Source organism: Lepidochelys olivacea (assembly GCF_965140295.1).
Source record: "Lepidochelys olivacea isolate rLepOli2 genome assembly, chromosome: 7".
NCBI classification, from domain to species: domain Eukaryota; kingdom Metazoa; phylum Chordata; order Testudines; family Cheloniidae; genus Lepidochelys; species Lepidochelys olivacea.
In genome coordinates this window covers 38,300,917-38,319,229 of record NC_140417.1, presented here as the reverse complement: position 1 = coordinate 38,319,229, position 18,313 = coordinate 38,300,917, and the positions used below count along the sequence as shown (strand labels likewise).

Below are 18,313 nucleotides of genomic sequence, written 5' to 3'. Positions count from 1 at the left end.
ACTTCCATTGACTCCAGTTTTCAGTGAGCCTTCTGATGCTTTCTGTATTGGTATCTGGGACAGCAAAGATGCCTTCATTTATCGAACCAAAACATTATAGCTGGGGGCATTTCCATTATTCTGCTGGTCAGTGTTATAATAAAGAGCTATGAGAATCTATGTAGATGAAAGACACGACATATATGAAAAACATCCTGTCCTTTTATTTCAAATAACTGAGGGATCACAGTGTCACTTTACTCACGAACAGTATGGAATTGAATTATTGTCCTTGTAAATGTCACATTTCTAGTGTGCGAAAATATCTTTCTAAGAGAAATTCTGCATTTGTGAATCATGACTGTATAGTGTTGTGCATAGGATACTTGATGTGGAACCTCTTTAGAAGAAGAATAAATGCACATAATACAGAAAAAGTGTGTATATGTAGGGACATTGATACACATGCTGTAAGCAGGTGCTCTGTTTACGTATGGTATTTGCCTCTAATTCATAGTTTGGTAATATGGTTTCTGGACAACATAGGCTATAACTTTAAGTAGTCTGTCTATTAATTTTCCACTGAAATACCACACAGAGCAAAAATAAATATCAACCTTTGATACAGAGATGAAGAAGGAAATATGCTCATCCTGTGTATGAGCCCCAGATAGGCCCTTACCATGGATATATTCATGCTGTAACCCATTTTTTCTTTTAATATGTTAGAACTGTGGCAAACTTGTGGTGATGTGAATATGCCTGACTTTTTTAGGTGAAAAGTATTTGTTTTCAATACTAGTTATGCTTCATGCACAACATTGGCAATTAAACGCTAATGTTTAAAATAAAGAGAAGGAAGTTAGTTAAAATATGGGTAAAATAAAAGCAGGTTGACTTATCTGAGTCTTTTTTCATAGGCACAATTTTCAGAGATCAACTTGATAGCCCATGCTGAGGGCAGTTATGCCGTAGACATCCAAGCATTCCGTAATGGCACCAAAGTTGTCAGGTAAGTTTGAAAAACAAAATAAACAAACAAAAGAACACCTGAATAAAGCATAAGAAGGTGTAACCCTTGAAGGGAAGAATTAACTGGAATTCCTTACTAAAATGCTTGAGTAAGAGGAGATACTTTTCTCTGTAGCTGTACTTGCCCACATGTGGTATCCCCACTACAAGGAATTCTGATTCATGAGACAGGCCTCAAATTCTCTGCAGTCAACATCAAGAAAGAAAGCAACCTGGCAGTGTGACGAAACCCAGTTGTGACACTTGTGTGTGAGCAAGTATAACAGCGAGCTGACAAAGGTTCTCTTCAGTAAATTGTTACCATTGTTATGGGTGTGGCAACCTAATGGAATTGCCAGGATAGTGTAGAACTAGAACTACTTAGCACTGAAAACTTTAATTTGTTTCCAGTTTTCTTTAAACATTCCTTCTTGCCCCCATAGATTAATTATTAGATTTGTTGACACTATACTGAAGTGAATTTCACATTGGGCCCAGTGCAGGATCAGGACCTAAATGAAAACAGATCATCTGTTGTAATATGTGCATGGCAGTGTACCTGTATAAATATTTTCTTTGTGTTTTGAAGATGATTGAAACATCACTGATCAGTCACAAGTACTATACTATTGTGAATTTTTCCCTGTGGAGTTTGAAAAGTGTCATAAAGAAAAAATGGTTTTCCATGCTGAAATCTAGTATAAAATCCCCACTTACCCCTGGAGCAAACTTTTTCAATTGGAAGCCTTTTGGGGCTGGAACTGTGTCATCTTGTGTGTCTGAAAAGCTCTTATCCTGCCGCAGGAACTACTGCATTGAAAATAATAATGATTGTTTTACTATGTTTATCCTTTTTAATTTTATTAAAACATATAACTATGTTTCTGCTTACATTCTTTGTCATAAATAAGTGAAAAATTATGCAACTCCTGTGGCAGTCTTTTGGTTAACTATATCTCACCCTTTTTTTAAACTCCACTGTCTGAAGCCTATTAAATATTTGGACCGGTGTAGATCATTTAGAATCATAGAACCATAGGGTTAGAAGGGCCAGGGCCGGGCCATTTAATCTAACCCTCTGCCAAAATGCAGGATTTGTGGTGTCTAAACCATCCAAGACAGATGGCTATCCAGACTCTTTTTGAAAACCTCCAATGAAGGAGCTTCCGTGACTTCCCTAGGCCGTCTGTTCTATTGTCCTACTGTGCTTGCAGTTAGGAAGTTTTTTTTTCTGAGATTGAATCTAAATCTGTTATGCTGTAGTTTGAACCCATTGCTTCTTGTCCTGTCCTCTGTGGCAAGAGAGAGAAATTTTTCTCCATCTTTTTTATAGCAGCCTATAGGAATGCAGAGGTACACGGAAGTGTGTTCTTCAAATGTTCAGCTGACAAGAAACCTCGTTTAAGCCACTTTTTAGTGTATGGGCCAGATAACAGGATGTGCACCATGTCCCTTTGTTTGCCCTAAGTCAATCTCTTAGGAGGACGACACAGGAAGAGCTCCACTTTCAGGGTGAAACAGTGGCCCATTGAAGTCAATGGCAAAAATTCCCATTGACTTCAGTGGAGCAAGGACTTCACTTGTAATATATACAATGAGATTTAATAGCAGTTTTTGATTTCTGAATATTCAGATGAGAAAACTTATGTTTTGGTAGTACTTGCTAATGTGATTCAAAGGGAACTTTTAGCATAGCTTTGCAGAGCAAAATGTCACTTTCTGGACAAAATCATACGTTATTATGTATTTTCCCAAGAAAGAAACTTTCCATTTTGTAGTGTTTACTAGGAAAATTTTTTTAAACATGCAAAAGCTGCCTTTCATTTTCACAAAAAAGGGAAAAAAATGCTGGAAAAAATGGAAAAACATTTGTCACAAAACATTGAGATTTTGGGGTTTGGGAGGCTTTGTGTCAGTGGTGAGTTTTGTGCACACACCTCTATATATGTATATGCAGTCATGTGTAGACTTTCTGTCCAGTATCAATTACAGAACTGTAACTCACTCTCTTTATTCTGATCAGAATGCACCAACTCCTTACATTCCTTCCTCTAAATCTCATGCACCAGTCTTCAACTGAGAGGATGTGCGGTGGAGGGGAGACTTAGGCAGGGCTGGCTCCAGGCACCAGCTTTCCAAGCAGGTGCCTGGGGCAGCATTGAGAATGGGGCGGCAGTCTGTGTCCCACGGTGGCAATTCGGCGGCAGCCCCGCTGCTCTTCCGGGCGCTGCGACAATTCGGAGCCGCCCCTGGATTTAGGTCAGTTCCATCTAGGGTCAGTTCAGAGAGCTTACATTTTAAAGGGGCACTTCCTATCTTTTTCCTTTGTCTAAGTGCACAGTACACTCTGAGATGATGTGTAATCCCTCAATGGTCTTCCCCTTTTTGTAAGATCAAGGTGCAGACTCTCCCTTGCCCTGGGTGGTCTGCAAAAATAAAGGAGGAGGATCAGTAATCCTTCAAGTGTTTTTACCCATTCTGTGCCAGTAAATTGAATTTCTTTACACGACACACACTTCAGTGCACTTGACATTCCCCACTGAAACCTAGATCACACGTTCTCAGAACTACCCTATAAATACCCTAAGGATCACTTGATAAAAACAAGCATTAACTTGCCAGTTTGTAGTCCAGTCTACAATGCCATTTCATCTAACTACTAATCTTCGTAATGTTGCTCCAGACAAATTATGCCGTATACTTGGAAAACAGTGCAAGTGTCCAGCTGCGTTCAGGCTGGGAATATCGAATCTTCTTAAGAGATTTGAATATGCAGTTGCCATTGATTTTTAGCAAGAATCAGGGGTTCAAATCCTTTAAATAGTTTTGAAAAATGAAGCCCTAGGATATTGCCTGCATTTATTATGGGCATGCTTTTGTAGCATAAAAAGTTGTAATTATAGTTGAGTACTTGATTTACTGTCAGCTTCGTGGAATTTTTTTTCCACTTTCTGATTCTAAAGCTAATGAACACCATCCAATTCACAATATACTTTGATGCCCCACAACTCTCTTCACCCTGCACCCTGGTATTATAATATTGCTCACCATAGATTAATTGCTTCAAGCTAGTCACTGATTTGTCTAGACATGAAATTGAATGTGGTTGGGAATCTGTCGCTAGCGTGTCACAGGAACTTATTCTAAGGAATATTATGATTCTAAACTAAATATTATGATTCTACGCCTTCTGCTTCCCTTCACCTGGCATTGCAAGTACCTAAATTTCAAGGTTTCAGTTGCTTAATTTACTAAAAAGTAGTGATGAGTGTAAGATTTTGTTGTGTTTAGTTTTGGATAAACAGCCAGAAACTCAGATGCTTACCTGAACCATCAGAACTAGGAGCAGACTAGGGATGTAAATATTGTTTAAAAAATTAACTGTTTAAACAATTTAAAAATATTTCATTTAAATGGTTAACCAATTAAAGGGTTGGCCAGCACGGCTGGGGCCAGGGCCAATCCAGCAGGGGCCAGTTGGGGCTAGGGCCGGTGTGGCTGGCTGGCAGTTAACAGTTGGGGTGGGTTAACCGGTAAGAGTAATGCTTATCGGTTAACATTTTACATCCGTAGAGCAGACCCAAACCAAAGCCAATGAATCTAAATACTTTGGGGTGTATGAAATCAGAACCCCCATCAATATCTGAATTATGCCAATAGCCCTTATCTTGATAATGGACCAAGCCAAAACCCAGATTCAGATATCACCAATCTCTAAAAGACCTGATTCCAGATTCCACCATTGCAACTTCCAGCCATCTCTAATCCGAGCCTTTTGAATTCTTCCTCAAAATCAGGTTGAAAATTTGCTGAGAATAGACAAGCCTAGTTCTGTTTCCATCGCCAGCAGGAAATCGCATATGAACAGGCTGCCTCAAGGTGTTTCATCACTTCCTGTCCTAGCTGGGGAATGGAAGTGGAGAAACCTCACTGGAATATTTCCAAATCTGATAGAGGTTTGGTTCTAGTTTGGTTCTTAACATCTGGTTTTTGCTTTTATTTTTGCCCACTTCTCCTAAAGGCTCAGTTTTCAGGAAACTATGATCCAACAGCGCTTAAAGACTGCACATGCTGTGCTTCCCTGAACTGCATATTCTTCTCGGTCTTTTTTTTCATGGAAACTGTTAAAAAGGGAGGGCGGCACTTGATTATTTTCATGACATGCCAAAGCTATCTATAGTCTCCTGTTCACAGGAGTCAGTGTAAGGGATGGTGCAAAGGGACTTCTGGAAGCAAAGGGAGGGCTGCCATGAGGTGTCATCTGGGAACATTGTTCCTCATTACCCCTCTCCCTGGTGTTGTGAGGAGCCCTCAATACCTGGCTGGACAGCAAGGCCTATTTCTTCTGCTCTGCATGTATCACAGGAGCAGAATTCTTGCTCAGGTGTTCCTAAAGCTGTGCAGCTGGAGCCTAAGGCAAGCACTTGCCTCCCCCTCACATGTTGAGTGGGAGTGCTAATCTGATCTGGCTTCAGGGGAATGGAGAGAAGATCTGTCAGCACCCCACTGAGGGCCTTCCCAGAGGGACAGAACAGGAGCTGCTTAAACCTTTATCCCCAAAGATGGGAGAGGGAACATAAGTTTTGTAAAGGGACCTTTCAGTGTAACAAAAATAATGCTCTAATCATAGTGCTGCAGGCTGGGTACTCGCTGTTTTATTCAGCTGAACTACAAAATGTATGGTGGGGGAGGGAGAGACTGGGGGAGCCCACTGACTAATAGGTAGGAGAGAAGGTGGAGCGTGTCTCAACCCCTTAATACTCTGAATAATCCAGGTAACCCCATGCTGATTACTTTACTACAGTACAAGACCAGTCTCCTCACTCCCTTCTAGCTCCCAGATGGGAGAGGGCAAAGGAAGGAGGAAAGAAACATATGAGAGGTTAAATGTGGATGTGTTCTAAAAAGCAACTGTAAAAATAACGACAGGTTTCAGAGTATCAGCCGTGTTAGTCTGTATTCGCAAAAAGAAAAGGAGTACTTGTGGCACCTTAGAGACTAACCAATTTATTTGAGCATAAGCTTTCGTGAGCTATAGCTCACTTCATCGGATGCATAAGGTGCCACAAGTACTCCTTTTCTTTTTGTAAAAATAACATAAAGGGTGTTTTTTTGTCAGCCCCACATCTTTAGCCTGGGATATGTATGTCAACAGTATTACCATCTCCAAGTGCTCAGGTATTATGAGTCAGTCCAGAAAATATCCTGAGATTTGAAGATATTGTTTATTTATTGCCTTCTGGGTCTGAGCCCCTGGGTTCATGTTTTCAAGCTTTTCTGACCCACCAGGAGTGCTAGGAATAACCTTTTATTTTAAAATGAAAGCCAAGAGTTTCATGTGACTCCAGGGTTTGTGACTTTAAGAAAAACACAACATATTACAAGACTTGTGATAAAATTACATGCACTAGCAACACTGCATCATGCTCGGTTCTTTTTTTCTTGTGTTTTCTCATTGTTGGTAATAAACATTCAGCAGGCCAAATTATGTCATCAGTCACAGCTGTGCAACTTGGTTATCACTGAAGGCTTACTCTGAAGACATCTGTACAAACCTGTTGCTTTCAGGGTGCTTGCATAGGTGAAATTGATTGGAATTTAGTAAACCGTTCTGTTGAGGATGCACAAGGAGCAACAGGATCCAGCTCACTTCCTCTTAAATGTGTTGGCTCTGCAGGCCTAGCAGGAATAAATAGCAGTACATACCTATTTTATCACTTGGGAAAGCAAATGTGACTGAATATGCACAGGGAGAAGATCTGCTGGGTAAACGAGTGTGTGTGTGTGTGGGGGGGGTTATATAATCACTTTTCAGAACAGAATCAAACTTTAAAAGCTTCTAAAGAAATTGCACAAAGTTTGATGTGAAAATTTAGTCTTCCTGGGTGATAATCCAGGAAATTTGTGAGCTTGCTGTACTTCATGCAATGCCCTATTTTACTGATGGTATATAGTGGACCAACTCTGATCTCATTTACACTGCTTAGTGTTGAAGTCAGTGGATTTACTTTGGGGTTACATCTGTCTAAATGAGATCAGAATCTGACCCACTGTATTTAATCTGCTGTGGAATCTGACGACTCTTTCTCAGCCTAAAGGATGCAGGGGTAAGAAAGAAACCTTTAATTATGATAAAACTAAGTTTGTGTGGTCAGACTTGTTTTCCAAATTATAAAAATATTTTCTGGCATCATTTACCAGTTTGTCTTGGTGTTAAGTTCTTCCTGTTAGGATATTTGACAAACATTAGTTGTTTTATTTAAAGCTATTTCAATATTTGTACAGGCTTACATTTAATGTTGCCCAAACGTCCTGCTTTTCAAAGACTGCTGATTCATGATAAATAAGGCCCCATTTTATTAAAGTGGATTTATCATTAGCAATTAATTTTAGTTAAAAGGAATAAAGCAAACACATTAAAGTATCTAATTCTGCTTGACTTATGTGGCAGTGATTTATATAAAATACACATTGAAATTATTTAGCAATACTGCCCACATTTTTAAATCTAAACATTAGGACATTGGTTAGGAATTTTATGAGGGAAAAAAAGCTGTGAAGTTCTTTAACTTTTAAAGTTTTTATAAAACAATGCATGTCTGGGATACAAAGGGTAAAAAACAGAAGCTAGAATACTGCAAATACACATGTGTATATATAATGCACATGGTATATATTATATCATATGTCAGGGTGGAATGTCAATATACTGCTGTGCATCTCAAGGGAGTATTTAGCATAAGTTTTTGAATCTGTAAGACTCCTGTCTGAGGCTGCCTACACTACGTGTTAGGGGTGTGATCCCTCTGCGCACGTATACGCACTTTTGCCTGCTCTCATTAGTCTGGCATGAATATAAATAGCAGTGCAGCTGCAGGAGCACAGGTAGCAGCAGTGGAGGCATGGCTTAAGTGTGCTGAGTATCTACCCACTGGTTTCAGGTGGGTTTGTGCTCAGCATGGCTAAACCATGCCTCTGGTGCTGCTGCCCGTGCTACTATGGCTCCACTACTATTTGTGCGGGCGCTAGTGTGGTGAGAGCTAGTGAGAGTGTAGAGACATGACCAGTGAAATCCCAGCCTAGCTCGTAGTGTAATTATAGCCTGAAATTCCTCTCTAGCTCTTATTCTTCATACTAGGATATGATACCTTTGGTAGTCATGACTTCTCTAGTAGCAAAAACTGAACAGAGATGCAACAAAGCTGTAGCTCAAAAATAACAATGTTCACCTGGTTTTATACTTCAGCCAATAACCATCTTTTTTATGCTCTTGTAAAAGCTATTTTAATTCATCTACTACTCTCCAGCAGCTCCTACAACTTTCCCTTTTAAGATTCTCTTTTATCAGAGAAAATAATTTGATCATTCCCTAATAGTTATATATCCCTTTTTTCTTTAGGTCATTCAGACCTGATTTTGTTCTTGTTCGACAACATTCATTCAGTATGGCTGAGAACGAAGACTTCCGTAACTTAATCATTGGAATGCATTATGCTGGTGTCCCCAGTGTCAACTCCCTAGAGTCAATCTATAATTTTTGCGACAAACCTTGGGTGGTAAGTGATACATTCATTATAAAGCTTATAATGTAGATTCCTGGTGCAAAAAATTAAATGGTTATTTTCTTTTGAGTTCCTAGTTGTGGTAATTTAAGTTCCAAGCCATCAAGTCACTCCTCAGAGTGGCTAACCTGCAATGAAAAGGGTAGAAAGCAAACAAGCTGCATTTCTGAATTTCACATTATGAATGAGCCAGTGTAGGAGGAGTAAAGACTGAGAAAATATTCAAAATAATGAAATAAAGGTGAGGAAACTGGCTGAAAACCCACATGCTGCTAACATCCTCCCTCAATTGAGGAGGATGTGTTTATTCACAGCTTCTTCTGGGAAAAGTGAGTTCAGAATTTTTTTCATACTTGTGGTTTTTAACATAATCTAAGCTAACTTCTTAACCATTGTTTTCTTTCTACTTGTGAATGCTTTTTAGGCAGTGCTCTAGCAAGGAAATATGAAGCTATTAGCTACCTTGTTTTGAAAGCTCTTTTCATAATTTTGTAAGTACTAACGAGGAGTCAGATTTTACCCTCAGTTACACCTAGGGCAATTGCTGGGGCCACTTGTGTTTTGGGAGTTCTCGTATACAAACCAGATCTGTCCATACTTACACTTATCCAGGCCTGTCAGATCCTCGAAGGTTCTGTTTAAGTTTCCTTTATAACCACATAGGGGATAAAGGAGAACATGGTTCTCTTTTTGGTGCAGCACAGTCAGAGCAGAGCCTACAGAGCTGTGTGTTAGGCAGTGATATTGACTTAAAATATATTGTTGTAAAAGGCTCATTTGAGATTGAAGCATAAGAAGATTACGGAGGGTGTAATTACTTTCCTTTTCATTGTAGAGTCAATGGCCCAATAGCTAATAAAACTTTCAAGACTACTGTGGGTTATAAATAGTAAGTGATTCACAAGTTTTCCCTCTGAAATAGGAGGAGGAAGCATACACCTGACAACCTATTTTTTCCATTGAGGGAAAGTTTTACTCTAGTCCTCATAACTGCCCTCAATATTTTTATTTTTAACATTTTCTAAGAAAGGCCTTCCAAAAAAAATGACCTGCCATTACCGTACACAGCACACAGCTAATTTTATAACATTTTATGCTGTGATAAAAGCAGGCACCCCATAATTGAGAGGTTATTTACATTGCTGCACATGTTATTTTAATGCATCTGTTATTTTCTGCTCTGTGTGGCATTTCTTAATGCTTTGATTCATCTTATGCAATAAAGCTGGGCAATGAGGCAAAATCAGTAGCATTAATATACAATAATTGTGTAATAAAATGTTAATGAATAATAGCTCATTGTAATCTCCTCCTAGTGCTGTTAGAGCTTTGAGGGGTTTGAAATATTTAGGTATGCACTGAGCTTGGCAAGCCAGGGGAAAGCTTTTGTAAACACAGTGTGCTGGACTTTCAGATGACTGTGTTCTTTCTTCCAACAAAAGGGAAAGATTTCTGTTGCTCGTAGCTGATCTTGTCTCTTGTAAAGAATCAGCAGGGAGCTTTTGCTAATATGAGTCTGATCATGTCCATAACAGCCAGGAATTATTTGAACCCTTATTCTAGTAAATTCCAAATACTATGTTAAAACAAATGTCAGGTTGCACATTTGAAACTAAAAGATCTCAGTCATGTTGCACATACTGCTTGTTTAATAGTGTGCCTATTACAAGACAAATAATAAAGCTACAGAAACTATGTCATATTTAGTCTGAGTCACTTCAGGCATTTGATATAAAGAATTTCCAAACATTGTTATAACATTGAGGTAGTGACGCAATAGGCAATAATGAGATGGCACTTCTCTTCTAAATCCCGTTTTTTGATTCTCAGAAAATTACCTTTTTGGCTGAAGTTTCCCATACTAGTCTCAGCCGAGAAATAAATGCTTTTAGAAAAACGACATTAAAATATTTTTCAGCTGATTTTTTTACTTTTATTTGAATGTGGAGGAGAATTTATTTTCCTTTCTAAATGTTGATAACCAACAGATGTCTGTGTTTTAAATTTTGAAACCTGGTCTGTACATAGCCCACAGTAATGCATCTCTCAGAGATGATCATTTAGAAATAAGTAAGTTAATGATATTTGAAAATGTCAGACTGATCACGTATATTCAGCTAGTTTCCTTACCTTAATCATCTACGATAAGCTGCTGCTGAAAAGCTGTTTTCACTAAAATGCATGACTGAGGGGATGATTTGAACCGATAGACATTTCTATACATGTAGTTTATATGCTATCTAAAAAGTGTGGACGGTTTATATGAGCATAGCTCAGTGGCCTTGTCCTACATCAGTTACCCTCCTTAACTTCCTCTCAGTTCCTTATATATATGATACTCTTTATGTATGCCCATGTGTGTTACAGTGCATCTGCTGAATCACTTCTACAAGCAGAAGACTAATATGAGCTGTTAAAGATTTTGGAAATGTTTTTACTTTAAAGAAAGCTCTTCAATATCTAGGCTCATGCACCTGCCAACACTCCCTTTTGTTAGGACCATAGACACACACACACTTGAGTTAAACTTTCATACTGACTCAGTTAAACCATCCACAAAGTGGATGAGTAGTATTCTGTTCTGTTAGCCTTCTGTCTTAATATCCAGCTTGTAGATTTATAGCATAGAATAAGGAAATTGGAGAAAAAGATGGAACTAATCTAAAAATGAAATGAAAGGGGAGAACTCTGCTATTTGGAGTAGATGTTGTACATCTATAATCAAGAATATTTTTCCTAAATTCTTGCCCTTCCCATTTTGGCTTACATACTAGATTAAAAATGATAATGTAAAGTACATTCTGATCATTTGGATTGTATTTTACATTTATTTTTAATAAACACCGTTCTATATCTAAATGTGTGTGTTCAATAGTGACAATTGCCCATGCAAACTCTGAGATCATTTTTGCGAGTGTAATTGCATATATATCATTATGTAAGGATGGCCATACCATTTACTGTATATAAACCCTCTCTGTATTGCCCCATTTAGGAAAGACCTTCAGGACAATTAACTTGCTAATACCAGTGAGCAAGCAATCTTATGAAAATTATTCATAGAAAAATTATATAAAAGTTCAAGAGTTTAATATAAAATTATAAACCAGATGTCCAGGTCTAGCCATCTGTCACAGTCTTCATTAACAATTGATGGGAAATAGACTCAGCCTGCCCGAGCAAAGCCTGAGGTAATTTATTTAGCAAAAAGTGGTTTCTAATGGAGTCTGGAAACATCCAGTGATTGATAACAGGATACAGGCAATGTATTTTAAGTCTGGCACAGGATGATAGTGTCTGGTGGCTGGTTGGTCTATGGCAAAGCACTCGATTGTCAGAGTGCAGTTTCTAATGAACCACACAAAATCTCCATCACAATTGGTTTTAATTACTACCCTTGTTGGCAGTCCTAATAGTCCAGCAAAAAACTGAATATAATTGGGGGGGCAAAAATACCCTCTGAGCCATAAAGGTTGTCATTCAAAAACCTGAGTTTATGCACCTTGATGGAGCAGTACAGGGGAAGCTAGTACTGCTGATAACCTTAATTTCCCTGTTCTGGACATTGAAAGAAATTCAGTTGTCATAAATATAAAGGGAAGGGTAAACCTCTTTGAAATCCCTCCTGGCCAGGGGAAAGCTCCTCTCACCTGTAAAGGGTTAAGAAGCTAAAGGTAACCTCGCTGGCACCTGACCAAAATGACCAATGAGGAGACAAGATACTTTCAAAAGCTGGGAGGAGGGAGAGAAACAAAGGGTCTCTGTCTGTATGCTGGTCTTTGCCGGGGATAGACCAGGAATGGAGTCTTAGAACTTTTAGTAAGTAATCTAGCTAGGTATGTGTTAGATTATGATTTCTTTAAATGGCTAAGAAAAGAATTGTGCTGAATAGAATAACTATTTCTGTCTGTGTATCTTTTTTGTAACTTAAAGTTTTGCCTAGAGGGGTTCTCTATGTTTTTGAATCTAATTACCCTGTAAGATATCTACCATCCTGATTTTACAGGGGGGATTTCTTTATTTCTATTTACTTCTATTTTTATTAAAAGTCTTCTTGTAAGAAAACTGAATGCTTTTTCATTGTTCTCAGATCCAAGGGTTTGGGTCTGTGGTCACCTATGCAAATTGGTGAGGCTTTTTATCCAACATTTCCCAGGAAAAGGGGGGTGCAAGTGTTGGGAGGATTGTTCATTGTTCTTAAGATCCAAGGGTCTGGGTCTGTAGTCACCTAGGCAAATTGGTGAGGCTTTTTACCAAACCTTGTCCAGGAAGTGGGGTGCAAGGTTTTGGGAAGTATTTTGGGGGGGGGAAGGACGCGTCCAAACAGCTCTTCCCCAGTAACCAGTATTAGTTTGGTGGTGGTAGCGGCCAGTCCAAGGACAACGGGTGGAATATTTTGTACCTTGGGGAAGTTTTGACCTAAGCTGGTAAAGATAAGCTTAGGAGGTTTTTCATGCAGGTCCCCACATCTGTACCCTAGAGTTCAGAGTGGGGGAGGAACCTTGACATCAGTTAATAGACTTATTTGGTCACTGGTGCTGTCAGTATGGCACTGTTCATTAGCCTTAAATTGATTTCAAAGTCAAAGTGAAAATAAAGAAACTAACCAAGCTGAAAACTGCGCAGTTGACAGTCTGACTTGGATTCAGTCTATTAGATCAAAAATTGAGACACTTTCCCTGGGGTGCATCTTGAATGGGATAACACCAAACTGGCTGGAAAGAGCAATACTTGTAATCCCAAATAAGGAGACATACACTTCCCTGAGAATCTAAGTATTTTCCCAGCCTGAGAGAAGTTATAGTTTTCCAGGCTTTCTGATTGGAATGTGTGAAGCTCAATTTGGAACGATTTCTTTCCGTTGCTCTTACCTGGCTTGATCTAGAAGGTGAAAAGGGCCTCTACTTCTGTCAAAACCCTCCTGTTTACTTATGAAGGATTTAAATTCATGATATAGTATGATTGCATCGGATGACTGTCCAGGAATGAATTGGTGAAATTCCTGAGGTATAGATTCCTTTGCAGTGGCCAGAACTTTATAGCAAAAATCTTGGTTGATGGCACTGATAATGTTCTGAATATTTGATTTTGAGCCATAAGAGATGCTGTCAAGGCTGATGCCCCACTCTGGCACTTCGAGTGCAGAAGGTGGGAGCCCACAAGTATTCTAAAAATTAATACTGGCCACTCCAGGCTTGTGTTAAACTCCCAAGGTTACAGCTTCTCTCTGACCTTGGAAGGGTAGATTCTGCCACCACCCAAATGCAAAAAAACCCTTTGAACCCAGGAAGGCGCACTTGGAAATTCCTCCCCATAGGGTACCCTCAAACCCTTTCACACACACCCCCATGGGGAAGAGCCAAGAAAGAAAAAAAGGAAATCAGCTGTTGCCACCAGCTAATTAAACAATATATGCACAAACCTCTCAGGACACAAAAAACCCAATCCTGTTCTTAAAAAGGGTACATTTTATTAAAAACAAGAAGAAAGAAAATACATCTGGAACTTAAGCTATTGCTAGAGTTTAAAAAGAGCAAATATAATAATTAAGCTTCAAGAATGGTTTTTTTGAGGTCTAGCGTAATGGTTACAAGCAAAACAAAAGCTTTTTAGGGGTTAGCACAGAGGAGTCCGCAAGCCTTACAGAAATAAAAGAGATAAGCCTAATTGCATCTTCCTAAACATTTCCTGATCTTCTTACATATCGGGGGTTTCCAATAAGTAGTTTCTAGGTATGATTTGATGATTTTTCATACCTTGTGCAAGCTTCTTACAGCATTGCTGCCCTGTGTCTTCTCTCTGGAGAGAACAACAACAGGCAGACAAAGGGAGAGTATTTTCCCAATTTTTAAAAGTTCTAGCCCTCCTATCGGCTCTTTTGGTCAGGTGCCCACTGCCTTCCTTTTACCTATGGTCTTTTTTAACCCTTTACAGGGAAAGCAAGTAGAGAACAGCTACTAACAGGGATTTTGTAGCTAACTGGCTGGCTGGGTGTCCATAAAAGGGATCAACCCAGACCCCCTTCATTTATCACAGATGCCAACTCAGATTGGAACAGATCTCACCTTACCTTCAAGAAATTCCACCAAGGTTTCTGGAGTCCATTTGTAGTTGGAATTTGTATGCCAGTTGTGACTGGGAATGGCTGATCCTGGGATTGAAAAAACTTACCAAGCACTTTATACTCTATGACTGCTGGAGGGTGTTCTCCAGTTGTAGAAAAGGTGAGGTCAGGAGAAGAACACCAAGGTCCATCTTTTGCTATGGAAAGGGGCAGCTGCTTTGGATCATGTAGAAGCTGCAGGTTGACTATTTACTCCTGGGGGAATTCTGCCCCACTGTACATGCGTAGAATTTACGTCCCCCACAGATTTCTTTGCTTCCCCACAGAAAAATGACTTTCTGACAGGGAAGCAAAGGGAAGCCACAAGAGTGGTCATACGACCCTCCCCAGCAGTATGTTCTGGATGCCCAGGGCAGCTGGCAGAGAGATAAATCACTGTAAGGCAGGGGGTGGGACTGGGGATGACCTGGCTGGTGGTTCCTACCCTGTGCTGGGCTCATCTGCTAGTCCTGGCTGGGCTGAAGAGGACAGGACTTCCTCTTCCGCTGCACAGCATCTGGGGCTTTGTCAGATCCACGCCCAGATTTCTCCCCCGGCTCTAGGAAGCTCTGAAAACTGCCCTCCCCACATTTCCTGTACGCATTGCTCCTCAGCTGCAGGGGGAGGGATCCCTGTACAGGGAGCTGCTCCCCCAGCTGCCAAACCCTCATATATCCAGACCCCCTTGTATCTAGATCCTTCTGCTGAGCCTCACTCCCCACACACCCAGAACCCCCTCTGACAAGCCCCATTACCCCTGCACCCTGCAATGAGCCACCCACACCGAAATCCCCATCCTACAAAGCCCCAACCAGCTGCACCTGGACCCCCACCTTACTGAGCCCCAGCCAGTTGCACCTGGATCCCCACCCCACTCTCCCAGCATCTGAATCCTCCCCCACTGAGCTCCCCACACCCAGACCCCCCTGCCAAGCTCTGTCCCCGCCCCACACCCAGACCCACCCTGCTGAGCCCCAACCACCTCCACCTAGACCCCACTGCAGAGTCCCATTACCATTGCATACAGAACCCCCCCAAAAAAATCCTTGTGCATCCAGATCCCCCCTGCACCCGGATCCCCCACTGAGCCACTTGCATCCAGATTGCCCCACGCACAACCGTCTCAACAGGATCCCCCCACACTAAGCCCCTCCACACTTGGATCCTGCCTTGCTGAGCCTGCCTGCCCACACCTGATGCACCTGGCACGGAGGGGCAGGGCCCTGGGGTGTTTCTGGGGCAGGCCCAGTCCTTGTGCTGTGTCAGGTTTGGGTTCAGCCTCGCCGCTGAGTCTGTGTCCCAGGGGGAGCTGCACAATGATCTCCCACTTCTGTGCAGCCAGTGGCCTGTGCTCCCCAATGGCATGCTGGAGCTTCCACATTTATTTGACAAATAACATTTGCAGAATTTTAAAATACTGGGTGCATAATTTTTAATTATGCCCTCAGGAGCAACTATTGATACCTACTCTTGTAGCCTTACTCCATCTACATCATCATCGGGGTAACTCCAGTGGGCTTGGTGTGAATTAAAATTTCCTGAATAGCATCTACATCATCATCGGGGTAACTCCAGTGGGCTTGGTGTGAATTAAAATTTCCTGAATAGGCTGGAGGTCCAGAGAAGGTTGGTAAGACAAGAGTTAGCCAGTTGACAGATGGAAGTTTATAGATGTTGATAAGAGTCAGGTCCTTTACCTTTAGCCTTTTGATAACAATATTTGCACCTGATGATGAGACTGAAGTTGCTGGAATTCCTTCTCAGACATAGGATGCCATCCCATAGTCATACTGCCTATGTTTGAGGTGAGACTACAGCAAAGCCAGGAATTGATAGTTGAGTGTCAATAGTAGATTGTGCTTCCTGAAGTAAGATGATATATGCTTCGTGTTCTGTGGCTAACTGGTGGATGAAATCAATTGAGCAGAGATTCTAATCTTGGCAAGAGAGAGAAGACCTATTCATAGCAAAATCCATCACATCACAGTTGGTGGCTAATGGCAGAGCTCCTAATCAAGATAGTTTTCAGTCATGCAGTTAAAATTATGGTTGCTGAGATATGGCAGGCTTGGAATGTGGATGCGAATCTGATGGCTCCTTTTATTGATCAAGAGCTTGACCTGGCTATACATCAATTGTAGCCTAACAAGGCTCCTGGTCTAGATAATATCAAGAATGTGTCGGCCTCTCACTTTAGGCCAATCACCAAAAGCCGGCTGCTTCAATTTCTGAATCATTGTACACAGGATTGCTGCAGCTTTGAAATCTGGTGTAGAGCAAAGGTCATAGCTGTTTCCAAGCCAGGGAAACAATTGACAGACCCAAAGGGCTACTGGTTGGTTTCTCTGCTGTATGTTACCTACAAGCTGATGGAGAGACTAATCCTGCTGTGATTAATGTGGTAGTCAATCATCAGCTGCCTTGCATTCAGACTGGATTCAGAAGGGGATGATGCACCCAAAATCAGATACTATGTCTGACACAACACATAGAAAACGCATTTGAGTCAGGAAAGAAAGTTGGTACAATCCTTACAGATCTGATGGCAGCCTACTATCCTGTGTGACATGTCAGGCTGATGGCCAAGCTGCTGCAAGTTTTTCCTTGTAAGCCTATAGCGTAGTTCATCCAAGAAATCATTAGAAACCGAAGCTTCCTCTTGCAAGTTGGGGATAAAATCAGTTGTCTTAAATGTCTCCACAATGGCCTTACTTAGAGTTCAGTTTTGGTTCCCATTTTGTTCAACGTATACACTTATGACCTTCCTGAAATGCAGGCCAAGAAATATGTGTACGCTGATGCCATCTGTATTGGGTGACACTAGAAACAATTTCCATAGGATTGAAGGGCATCTCGGTCAAGACATGGTGACAGGTTTCAGAGGGGGAGCCATGTTAGTCTGTATCAGCAAAAACAATGAGTCATCCTTGTGGCACCTTAGAGACTAACAAATTTATTTGGGTGTAAATTTGTTAGTCTCTAAGGTGCCACAAGGACTCCTCGTTGTTTTAGTTAAGACATGGGCATTTTGACCATTTTTTTCTAGCAGTGGAGATTAATTCTTAATGAAACCAAAACAGTGGCAACTACTTTCCATCTAAACAGCCGTCTTACCAATGGATCTATCTCGATCTGTGTACAAGGATGGTTACTGCCATTCCAACCAGTTGTCACATACTTGGGAATAAAACTTAACATTATCAGCCTCAACTGGAACACCTGAAAATGAAGATCTCTTCCTCTACTGCCTTGATATGAAAACTATTAGGAACCTCCTGGGGAGCAGACCCTTCGGTGCTCCACACATCTGATTTGGCTCCAATGTTTGCTCTGACCGAGTATTGCTGCCATGCTCAGTTTGTTAACACAGAGCTGTATGTGGCCACTTGTATCATTAGCAGCTACTTGACGTGTACGTCAATCTCCGGTTTGTATGTGCTAGCGCACATGGCTCCACCAGACCTTCAACGAGATGCTATTGCTGTTAAGTCTGCGATGGATGAAACCAACCTAATACATCTGTGATTGACTGAAGACCCATTTTCATACAGGAAACAACATATAGCACCAACTGAAAGGTCTATTCGTATTCAGAGAAGGAACCTCATTCCTGTCAACTAGGATGTGTGTAACACCATGGCTGATCTCTCAACACCCA

The 18,313-nt window shown here is 40.8% G+C and overlaps 1 protein-coding gene across 1 annotated transcript in view; it reads left to right on the top strand.

The window, feature by feature from the left end:
- Nucleotides 1-18,313, top strand: part of SYN2 (synapsin II) — a 424,652-nt gene that overhangs the window by 229,344 nt on the left and 176,995 nt on the right. The window contains exons 3-4 of the mRNA XM_084633725.1: nucleotides 900-991; nucleotides 8,390-8,546. Of these exons, the coding sequence (XP_084489851.1) occupies nucleotides 900-991; nucleotides 8,390-8,546 (249 nt within the window). The remainder of the gene's footprint in view (nucleotides 1-899; nucleotides 992-8,389; nucleotides 8,547-18,313) is intronic.